We start from the raw sequence: 12,220 nt of genomic DNA on the forward strand, positions 1-12,220 counted from the left end.
CCATCAGCGAATAGGCAAATAAACAGTGAGTCCTGTCTGGCCAGACATGATGCTCAAACAGATACTTGCATATTTATAGTTATAGCTATAGTCTTTGCATAATTTATGGGATAGGAAAAAGTATGTTAACCTAGAAAAAAAAAATGTTCTAATCATAATGCAAAAAAATAAATGAAAAAATAATAATCGTTTTCTCCATCATTGGATGTGTTTCCAGAGAGAGTCAGAGGGAGCTGGAGGAGAGGAACAATGAGGTGCTGGATCTGGACACTGCTCTGAAAGAGAGACAGGGGGAGCTACAGCAGAGAGCGCAGCTGGTACCACACACAAACATGAGCAAAATATCCCTTACAGCCATATCTCCACTATACTAAAGCACTGTGTTCTCTCTTGAGTTGGGACAGCTGGATGTGGCCATTAAGGAGCACAAGCTGGAGATGGAGAAGAAGGTGGAGTATTTACAGGAAGCTCTGGAGAAGAGCCAGAATGAGTTAAGGGAGAAAGACCAGCAGGTGAGTCATTGAGAGTGACCGTTGAAAGGTTTATTAATGGACAAAAAATGAACTGATGAGGTCCCACTGTTCTCTGGACAGATGCAGTTCCTGACGGAGAGGATGGAGATGCTGAAATCACAGCTGCAGGTTAAGGAGGACATTGAGAGGGTACGGCACAAGCACATGCTTGAATTATTTTAGGGAAAGTGTTAAATCTCACAAATCCTGTCTGGGTCATTGTTTGTTTGTTTTTTACCCCAAAATCAATATCTGAACATTTCATTTTGCTTAATCTTAAAAAACAATGAGGTTTATTTTAGGATGATTAAGGCATTGCATTTGATTTTCATGACAAATAAGCACCTCCATCCCCAATTTTCATTACTGTAATGCATATTTAAATCATATTTAAATTAAAATGTAAATTATATAACACGTAGTGTGCTGCCATTCATTTATGCTTATTTAAAATACATTCTTTATACTATAAATAGTAAAACAAATACTATTACAAAATGACAATGACAATATGAGAATTACCAAAAAATGTCCAGATACATTATTTTGATGATAATAATTCTGGGGGATAATCTAATTGTCAATAAATTTGTTACCTTGCAAACAATCTAAAATAAGCATTATTTCCTTTATGCAAGATATTTTTTCTTATTTTATAATCATTTTATTTTGTATGTTTTTGTTTTTTATTGTAGCTTGAAATGTTTTTGTTCAGCCATTTTATTTTTTCATTTTGTTTATTCTATCTTGAATGAAAGTGAAAGGAAGGATATAGTAGTATTTCCCAAAGGCACAGCAGCAATTGTCCAATACATTTTTTTTAACCATATTATATTGAAAAAAAATATGAAAAATGACAGGAAAATCTCCAAAGAACACAATTTACACATATTTTAACTGACTTCCCATCCTCCACACTGCCCCCTTTCTCAGCATCCAAAATTAAATGACAAGGGCCTAGAAGTAGTTATATAATGGCTAGGACATACATATTTTCAAAGATAAAAGCCAGAGCTCTGGAAACGACCGAAATTTCAAACACGTTTAATCGTTCTGAACAGAATGCTTATTTTAAATTACCTTTAACTGGTTAATAATGTTATTTTATCGTTCTACGCAATAAAACTACGTTAATAATGTTATTTTATCGTTCGTACGGCCTACGCAAATGTGACGCCAACGGCCACATCTGAGGCAGTAATAAGTGCATCGCGTTACGTTTTGATCATCTTACAGGTTGCAAAGTTTTTTGTAGCAATGTGGGTGCTCAGTTTTTCCTGTCGCTTAATACATTTGGCCAAACTCTTGTGTTACAAAAGATGAAGTGCTATGCACACGCTGTATTAACTATGACTAGACGGCAAATACTAGACTGATGGCCCGTTCACACCAAGGACGATAAAGATATAGTTCTAAAAAACAATCTCAGTATTAAAGAATAGCAGAGTTCACACCACAGATATAACAACACAGAGAGAAACGATATATCTTTGGAATCACTTTCAGCACGATTTTATCCAGCTGATGAATGATAATAACACTGACAGCCAATCAGAATCCATCTTGCTATAACAAGCTTGAGCATTTAAAGTTATAGACAAACACGCGCTTTAGAGTAAACAGAACGATATCGTCCGCTCACAGTAAATTTGAAATCCGGAAATCAACACCAATAGAGTTAATTTCAACACTTTAAAAGTGTATATATGGGAACCACCCACAAAGTGTTAGTTCAACACTTTCAAAAGTGTAGCCTCTCGCAACACCGACACAGTGTTACAATATGAACACTAAGAGAGTAAAATATTAACACCAATGCAGATAACAACAACACTGTTACAGAGCTGGGTGCAGTTCTACAAAATTCTACACTGTTCTGGTGTTGACCTAACACTTTTAAAAAAATGGACATCACAATCTTCTCAACCTTATAGGAGTCAAATATTACACCATCCTGGTGTTGATAAAACACATTTTTACAAATAAAAACACTAAGGGAGTTACCAGTTTTTCTTATTAGTGTTCTGCATCTGCCACTTTAAAGAACTGTAAAATAAACTCACAAATAATTTAATCTCAGAATAAATTCAATTTGAAATAAACACATCACTCTATAATACTCTTTCAAACCTTTATTTCAAAACAATCCAGAAAGTTAAATTGTAACCTCAGTCTGGGATCATAGTAGAATTCTGTTCATTGTAAGGTTAAAAATAAAGGCAAAATGCAAACAGTTGTTTTAACGAACTAGTTTTTTATTATCTAACAAGCCCCTTTACATCATAGGTTAACTTTTAAAATAAATGAAGGCACAATATATGCCTTTCTGTCACCAGAATTATATGAAAGCTGCTTATTCAAATGGGCTGTAAAACCTCAAGTCCTGTACATGTCAGTGAATGTAAGTTCTGTGTCAGTGAAGTTGATTCAGTACCTTCGACTTTGCAACAGTACAGCAGTGCATGAGTTAACAACATTCAGCAGATGAAAAACAGTTGCAGAATATGAGTGGATCAGTTGTGTCCAGTTGCTAACAGTAAAGTTGTGCATAGGTGTTGTTTCACAGAGAAGGAAAGGCTGTGCAGATCCAACTTTCTCAAAAAATCCTGGAGTGCTGGTTCCCTAGACAACACAAAACCAGACCAATTACAATCAATACAATTTGTGTTTTATAAATACAGCAGGTTTATGGTGGAAAAAGTTCAATCATTTTAGACTTTCGTGACTCAAACAAGAAACTATTTTGGTTAGATTAAGACTTGAAATTTACTGATTTCCAAGTAAATTAAAGACTTTATTCATCCAAAAATTTGTATCCTGTCATTAATTATTCACCCTTATGTTGTTCCAAACCAGTTAGAGTTTTGCTCATCTTCAGAACACTTAATGATGATATTTTTAATGAAATCTAAGAGATTTCTGTCCCTTCATCGACAGCCTATTCAACTACCACTTCCAAAGCCACGGAAAGGTATAAAAGAAATCACAAGTAATCCATGTGACTCCAGTGGTTTGACCTCAATTTTACGACAATTTTAACTCAACTTTATTTACAAAATATTAATCTTCAATGCACGTTCACACAACAGCATCTGCTCTTGCATTAACAACATGCACGAGTTGTAATGTTCTCATGAATGCATGTTGGAAATGAATATTTTATAAATTAAGTGGTAAATGTTTTTTGCTGCAAACACAGCACTTGCATAGTTTAATAAAATGTATTTTAAACCACTGGAGTTGCATGGAGTACTTTAATGATGTACTTTTCTACCTTTCTGGGGCTTAAAAGTGGTAGTTGCGTGGACTGTCAATGGAGGGACAGGAAGCTCTCAGACTTCATTAAAAATATCCTCATTTGTGTTGTGAAGATGAAAGAAAGTCTTACATGTTTGGAACGACATGAGGGTGAGTAATTAATGGCAGAATTTCCATTTGTGGGTGAAATAACCCTTTAAGAATAAATTAAGACACACACCTTAAGAAATCTCACTAAATCGTCAGCTGCCGGAAGAATCTTTGCTCCGTTGTTGTGGCTTTGTGATGTAGGGGGCAGGTGATGGGCAGAGATTTCCCAGTCAGTTGATTCTAAAATTAAACAGCAAGAAAACATATCTGTCAAATCATGAAAAGGTTTGAAACTCATTTTAAGTAAAAAAAAATATATATATATACTTTTGTAAAATAATTTGACTGGACAAATTCAAAATGAGTGTTATGAAACACAGAAAATCTAGTTATACCAAATAGCAACCAAGCTATGATTTTTTTTTTTATGTTTGTGCCCATGATTCTCTCATGTATGTTATCTGTTAAATCTTACCATCACCAGGTTCTAGTCTGTATAGTCTAACACCCAGCTTGGTACCCTTAGCCACTTAGTGCATAATAGAAATGCTCCTAGCAAACACAAATAGCAAAATCAATACATTTAAACATGAAAGCATATCCAAACATCAACCACAAGTAAATCTGATAAATACATTTTGCATAAATATTTAATCTGAAAGAATTACTTACCAATTTTAAGAAAATTGGTCCTCCAAATAAGGAAATAAAGTGACAATTTCACGTGCATTGTCGGTTCGCAGTTTGTGGAATTTAATTTAAACTCAATTTAACTCCACATATTTTCACCACCCAGAGGGTGTGGTTTACACTAGCAGTGTTAATCCCTTGAAATTCAACACCAGAAAATTAACACTTTACTCTAAAAGTTTCAACACTGGAGATTTTACTGTGCTGGTGTGGAAGCTAATATAGTTATCTTTACAGATATCGTTCTTGGTGTGAACGGCCCTTAAGACTCTTTTTGCTCCTCAAATACATTAAACATTAGCCTTTGCAGGAGTAAAGAAAACACAGTTCTTATTCAAACAACCAGTTCTTTATTTACTCAGACAAGTAGAGAAAGTTTCCAAAATGCGTGCAGGACTTCATTCACGATTGAGGCGTGTGGAGCTACTGTATGAGGTTTGCAGACAGTTTGAGGATACACTGGAGTTACGAGTTCTTGAATTAAACAATACTAACTTGGTTGTTTATTGAAGTTCTTGCATAAAGTAATCAAACCGTTTTCGGAATATTACAGTTTGTCTCGATTGCTTAAACACATTTCTTGAAACTATGCCTCGTATTCTCAAAACTATAAACACAAATCCATAACGTCTCACCCAATTCCCCAAACATCCTATTTTCAGGTCAAAATGAAGCTCTACACTCAAACCCATTCACTCTTGCTGAAAAACCAAACTTTGCCCTCAGACAGGACACACAAGCCCTCAAAATCACACACACTACAACATAGTCTAAGACACTGGTGCAATAAATTCAAAACAACATTTCCAAAACTGGTAAGTTATGTTGCTTGTGGTTCCCCCATCACAAACCTTTTCACATGGTGAACACAAAAGACACAAAAGTTTCCTGTTTTACTCAAGACTATAAAGGAGAAAGGAAGCCCTCCCTTGACTGTCACACTCTGTGTCACTCTGTGTGACTGTATGACTGCTGGCCTTTTTTTGCAAGAAAATACACCTCATCAAAGACTATTGGAAATGTTTGTCTCTTATTCAGTGATAGAATTTTGTTTGCCATCACACCTCCCTGAAGGTTCTCGAGGCGACGGTAAAGCGACTCAAATTTGGCCTTACTCGTAGCCGAGCCTCCCTCATAATCATACCATTGATAAAGACATGGGCAACTAGAGTGGCTTGAATTTCATCTGACACTGCTTGTCTTCTTGTCCTTGCCCTTCCTCCTCCTCATTCTTATCCCTCTTCCTTCATATCTTTCTGGATCCATTGTTCCAAAACGCAATAAACTGATTTGGGCCCTTTTATTGAAGGTTCTGATTGATGTGTGTTAAATTTTGACTCTTAGTGTTTCCACCTGGGTAATTGTGTGCTAACTGAGCTGAAGCTGTGCTGACTTGAGTGAACAATATTGAATGCTAGTGCTTTCTAAATTACAACATGGTCTAAGCAATGAGAAATGAAGGGATTTGTGTGTAGAGTTTTGCAGTGACAGTTCAACAAATCTGACTCATTTGTCAAAACAGGGAATAGTGTTTATAGTTTAGTGAAATGGGTGTGCTTTTTGATAAATGGCGTTATGTTTTTGAAATTTTAGTTCAAAAGCCTGGTTATAGTGTTTAAGCAATCGAGAAAAACTGTAATGATTACAGAAGGAATGTTAACAGAAACGTTAAAATACTGATTCTGCTTAGAGTGAACCGACTGATTTTTTTTTTTTTCCATTTTTAAACCCTGATATAAGCATAAATAATGAATACTGTCCTGCCCTTAATAATGTAAGTTATTCTCTCCAGGTGTGCAATTTTAAGACCATTTGACCTTTAGTATCACAATATTAAGTTTCCTAAGGGAAATTCAACCCTCTGAATACCTGTATCATGGTGTGCAGCCCATCTGAGCCACACAAGTCTGTGGGGGGAAAATGTGAATAAGGAAATGTTAAACAGAAGTAACAAAGTTACAACATTACAACATTACATTAAACTCTTGCTATACAGAAAATTAAACAATACTTAGTTGTGTAACACTAACAATGTTAAACAGCTCTAACAAGATCAGTTATTTCATCTTATTTTATCATGGGTTTTATCTATTTTATCAATCCTAGAACTGATACTTTTTTCTGAAAGTAATCTAATATATGAAAAGCCTATATGATGTATAGGCTATATGATGTAAAGAGCACTGAAAGGTTAATGAGTAAGACTTCCAAGTCTCATTTTTATTGTGTGTGTATCAGGGTGCTCTGGAGCATGGCCAGCAGCTGCGTGTGTATCGTGAGCAGCTCCAGAAGACGGTGCAGGAGTTACAGGGGGCACAGACACGCTGTGACTCTCTGAACAGACAGATAGATCAAATCACCCAGCAAGCACGTCAGAAGGTGAAACATCTGCAACTTTAAACTCATTTCAAGTTCATTTCCATTCAGATGTGACCATTAGGGTTTTCCAAGCGAGTGGAACAATTTCAGTACAATTTATAAACCAGTTGTTGGCATTTTCGCATTGATGGAATGACGGCGCGATCAGCCAATTGCATCGACGAGGAGGCACTTCCTGACCTTATGTGCTTTTTCACCTTTCACCGTTTATTTTGTCATTCGTTTTCATGCAAATTCTTAATTTGATTATGCTTAAAGGGATAGTTCGGCCAAAAATGATATTAAACCCATGATTTACTCACCCTCAAGCCGTTCGAGATGCATATGTCAATCATTTTTCAGACGAACACATTTTCAGTTATTTTAGAAAATGTCTTAGATCTTTCAGTGTTTATAATGTGAAGTTATGGGGTCCACCTCCTTCAAGTCCCAAAAAAGTGCATGCATCCTTCACAAAAGTAATCCATCCGGCTCCAGGGGGATAAACGAAGGCCTTCTGAGGGTAATCCGTGCGGTTTTGTCGTAAAAATATACATATTTAAAACTTTATAAATGAAAATAACTGGCTTCCGGCAACGGTCGACGCGCGTTCATGGGAGATGGATGCCGGTGTATGACGTAGAAAAATAACGTAAAATAACTGAAAATGTGTTTGTCTGAAAAATGATTGACATATGCATCTTGAATGGCTTGAGGGTGAGTAATCATGGGTTTAATATAATTTTTGGCCGAACTATCCCTTTAATAAACCAACAATGCATGTTGTCATGTAGACCTGTAAAACCATTTACTTTTCTTGTTGGCTTTTTAGAATAAACCGATCGACGGCCAGATTTTTGCCCATTACCTCAATTTCGCTCTGCATGTAAACAACTTTACCTATATTCTATCATCTTTTTGAAGTGTGCATGTGTAATATCTTACAGGAAAACATCCTTACTGCAGAAAAAAGTACATTGTTTAGATGAGCGGATAAAGTGAAAGTTCCCTTTTCATGACACGTCTCTCATATTCTTGAGTTCTCTCAGAGAACTGTTTTTAACTGGCTTGTTGTTGTTGTTGTTTATTGTAGGAGAGTGAAGTTCATCAACTGCGAGATGAGATGTCTGCGATGGAGAAGCGCTCTACACAGGCTGAGGTCAGACTCCAGGCCACCATTACTGCCCTGCAGCAGGAGCTTGAACAGCAGAGGGAAGAGCATCACAAAGAGGTTCAGAGAAACAGAAAGTTTGTCTTCATTCTCATAGGACAGTTGAGCTGGTTTGCTGGACCTGACCCTCTCTCTTTGCCTCCCAGCTTTCAGATGTGCAGCAGACGCGTGGGCAGCTGCTGAAGGTGTCGGATCAGATCTCCAGCAGCTTGAGAAACTCTCAGGAGCAGCTGAGCCAGTGGCTGCAACAGGCCCGGGACCAGCTCGAGGAGGCCAGATCTGCCTCTGCTCGCCTACACGCCGAGCTTCACAGCAAAGAACAGCTCCTGCAGAGTGCTAATGAGAACCTGCTTATCAAGGTACATGACTCACTGTGTGGTGTTTACAAAACCTCCACAGACAACATTTTCATATTACATCCATATTACACATCCATCCATTCTCCAAACCGTTTGTCCAGCATCACAGGCCGATGGCAGGGAAACAAACTGGATCGATGGCCAGTCTCAAATCAAACATTTTACCTGTAAAAACAATTAATATCAATAGTTACAGTGTGAGGAAAGTATATGTACAAGCAGCTCTAGGGCTGCACGATTTGGAATTGCAGTTTTTAGGGATGCACCAAAATGAAAGTCTAGGCCGAAACCGAAAATTCAGGATGCACTTGGCCGAAAACCGAAGCCTTAAACAAAGAATAAAGTAATTATAATCAATTAATTAAACCTATTTAATAATCAACACTCAAATAGCTAAAACTGAGTTTTACAAAACATTTTAATTACACATAAGGTAGTTTTGAACAAGTCAACTTTTTAATAACAGTACTGTTTGTTGGTGAAATATAAACATTCAAACGACAATAAACTGTAATAGAACAAGGGCTATAAAACAGAATGTTTTTCTACTATATGTATTTTTTATACTAATTTTATTTGACTGTAAAAGATTTTCGAAAACCATTAAGAATGAAAAAAAACAAAAAAAAAACAGGTAGGCGTCCCACTAGGTTTTGGAACAGAGCTATGTATGAATTTCAGTAACTCTTCTTGTCCTTTCTCTGTTTTTTTAGGAGTCTGAGATCACGCGTCTTCATGCCAAACTCTCCAGCTTGGAAAGGGCCTCAGAACTACACAATATCACACTTCGTCACAAACCCAGCACTCCTCCCCCCCTCTCTCCTCCTCTCAAAGACTCGATTCTTCACTGCTCCCCGTCCCCCTCCCACAGAATCTCTTCAGCACGTTCCAGCCTCTCCTCCTGGCACAACACCTTCTCTGATGCCTCTCTGGAGCTTTCGGACAGTTTGAAAGCCAGTGTGCAGGCTGCACTGCACCCGCCCCCCTCCCCAGACCAGGCCTGGCAGGGTCTAAGCACCCATGAGGCCACCTCCACTACAGACATGTCCTTTAATCCACTCACGTACATGCTGGACCCAGAGGAACCAGACCTAGAGTCTCTGTCAGGTATGCTGAGGTTTGTGAACCAGACTCTGGCCCTTCAAGAGCAACAATCCCTCTGTGACACCAGCATCCACGATACAGGCAAGTAACAACTGCATATAAGCATGTTTTTGTTTTTTTACATAGTTCACCCTTAAAAATTAAAGTTCTGTCAAAATGTCTTTATTTTGCAGAACAGAAAAGTGTATAATGTTGTTTTGGACCCCATTGACTCTCATTATATGCATTAACATTGCAGTTCACATCCCCAGTGACAATTAATTCACAATAAATTCACAGACATGTAACTAATCTTGTCTGAATAAGTCCTACCTTTGACTAGGTGCAAGCACCACTAATTAGATATTTATTTCACATTTTTTTCATGACAATCTTCTACTTTTCCTACAGGAACGTAACGAGAGGGCCGCTACACTGCATCTGTCCTTACAGGAGAACAGACCAACAATTCATTGTCCTGAAGTCTTTACAGAATAACTACATAAACATCCAAAACATGCGGATTCATTCATTTTGCCCTGACCTACTAGATTATTTTTGTATGAAGCTTTAATGTTGCATTAACCTCAGTTCAGAAGTGGATGAGTTTTGTTCAGCTAGAGCTTCTCCGGTATCATGATCACGCCTGTCCCAACTCTGTACTTGAAATGATCTTTCTGTGGTGTTTTTGTATGTAGCTATATATTTTTTAGTTACAAAGTTTTCGATTTTATAATGCTAATTTATAATATTACTAATGTGAATGGTTGATTTGTAATAAATTTTTAGATATTCTGAAAGTCTTCACTGTCATGCTTAAACACCCAATCTTTTTTTTAATCATCTTGTTTCAATCTTAGACCACTATAGTGTGTCAACAGGAAGTGAGGTAGTTTTTAAATGAGCTCAGGCCTTTAATAATACATCTGTGTGTATATTTACATACTGTATGTGTGCACTCATGCACGTATTTACACAGGCCCATTGTTTAACGACACAATAACCAGTAAAGTGTGTAAATGTCGGGAGTGCTGGAGGTGATGTATTTGTTCCTCAGAGAAGGTCTGACAGGTATTTTGTGTCTGTTCTGTTAACTTTAGAAAGAAGTCAAGAACTAGATGAACAATAATGCTTGCAAATAAAATGGAACTTACAAAACTAAAACCAGATATCCCCAGCAGATATTGAAAATATAAAAAATGCAAAAGCATGGTAAAAAAAAGTATCTAAGAGAACACTAGCAATGCATTGCCGCTTCTGTTTTCTCTCATTTTGCTGGAGAAGGCAACATTTGCACACATTCAAGAGACTTTGGTTAGCTTTGAAGAGGATGTGGTCAAAGACTGGTGATTTATAGCAGTCCACTCACGCTATTCTCTCTCATCAGTAAACCCCTCATACTTAAGCTAATTTCTTTAACATCATATTTAGTAGTCTTATCTATAAAGAATGTTATGACAATGTTTAAATGGCTGTACGAGGTGTATCTTAAAGACAGAGAGGATGGAGTTGGTTCCTCTGTCTGCATAAAACTTTGATCTTGTTGCATGTAGCTTTCTGTGGTGTTTAGAGCAGCAACCACACACACTTTCAGTTCTTTCAAAACGGGGCATCTGGTTTTTTGGCACGCGACAGGTTTGACAGTCAGAACAACATGTACTTGCTGTGAAGTTAGGATTCGGAATAGGTTAGTTGCTTGTAATTATGTACAATTTACTGTTATCACACCAGGACACTAAAATAAAGTGTTGCCAAAGTTTTACTTGAAATTTAAAATCCTATTTTAATAAACTTTTATCATGTTTTAAATAAGTACACTCAGTTTGTTTTACAAAAACAAGCAAGCAAGCCCAGATGAGAAAAAGTAACGTAACATACTTTCTATGAAAAAAACTCCTAAGTAACGTAATTAGTTACTTTTTCATTTAATGTATATTATTTCCATAACAAGTACTCTTTTTAAAAGCATGCTAACTTCTTCATAAAAGTGTGTTTGAGGATATGAGTCATAATTGAATTAGACATATCTACTGTATCAGAAACAGGATGTAGAAAAGTTTACTTTCCAAACAAAGCTGTGCTCTTCATGCTTTATCATCCTGAACACTTCTTCCACTTTAAAACAGACCTTACATTTATGTATAACAATTACGGACTCAAACATGTGAGCATGGACTGTTCTTTCCGGAGACTTTGCAATAACCACTAGGCCACAGTCTGACCGTCTGATGGGTGTCCAGTTAGGGCAGCCAATGCCAGTGTTCCAGTTACAATAACGGGCCCGTCATTACTGTCTTTGTCTTTGAAACCTCTTCTCTGCAGCCTTTTGCTCTTGTTAACGTGACCATCACAATTGAGAGGTCCCCAATGGCAGTCATGGCAACAGTTTCCATGAGACACTAACAGTCTCTGGTGATTCCCTCTCTTTGTTTGACTATTGACATTACCATATTTGTCTCCCACAATTTCGGCCAAATGTCCACCGCATTTATTTTCATAGGCTGAGGAGTTACTGTCATTCCAGCGTGGTTTAATCACACTGTGCTACGGTTTAATCCCGGAAATCCATTGCTGTTCGGAGAGCTCTTTGGATCCCCATCAGTCTGTTGATTGTTTAACTTGACAGTTCGGCTTTAACATAAGCTCTCCTTCAGCTCTGCTTGCACCACATTATAAAGCTTTTTAGAAAAGACCACTCA

The 12,220-nt window shown here is 37.2% G+C and overlaps 1 protein-coding gene across 1 annotated transcript in view; it reads left to right on the forward strand.

Moving 5' to 3' along the window:
• Positions 1-10,316, forward strand: part of ccdc18 (coiled-coil domain containing 18) — a 36,421-nt gene extending 26,105 nt beyond the window's left edge. Inside the window, exons 21-28 of the mRNA XM_079875236.1 lie at positions 218-317; positions 396-512; positions 594-662; positions 6,789-6,929; positions 8,002-8,139; positions 8,226-8,438; positions 9,152-9,623; positions 9,933-10,316. Coding sequence (XP_079731362.1) covers positions 218-317; positions 396-512; positions 594-662; positions 6,789-6,929; positions 8,002-8,139; positions 8,226-8,438; positions 9,152-9,623; positions 9,933-9,940 — 1,258 coding nt within the window. The 3' untranslated portion in view covers positions 9,941-10,316. The remainder of the gene's footprint in view (positions 1-217; positions 318-395; positions 513-593; positions 663-6,788; positions 6,930-8,001; positions 8,140-8,225; positions 8,439-9,151; positions 9,624-9,932) is intronic.
• The last annotated feature ends 1,904 nt before the right edge of the window (positions 10,317-12,220 follow it).

This window comes from Squalius cephalus (genome assembly GCF_949319135.1).
Source record: "Squalius cephalus genome assembly, chromosome: 7".
NCBI lineage: Eukaryota > Metazoa > Chordata > Actinopteri > Cypriniformes > Leuciscidae > Squalius > Squalius cephalus.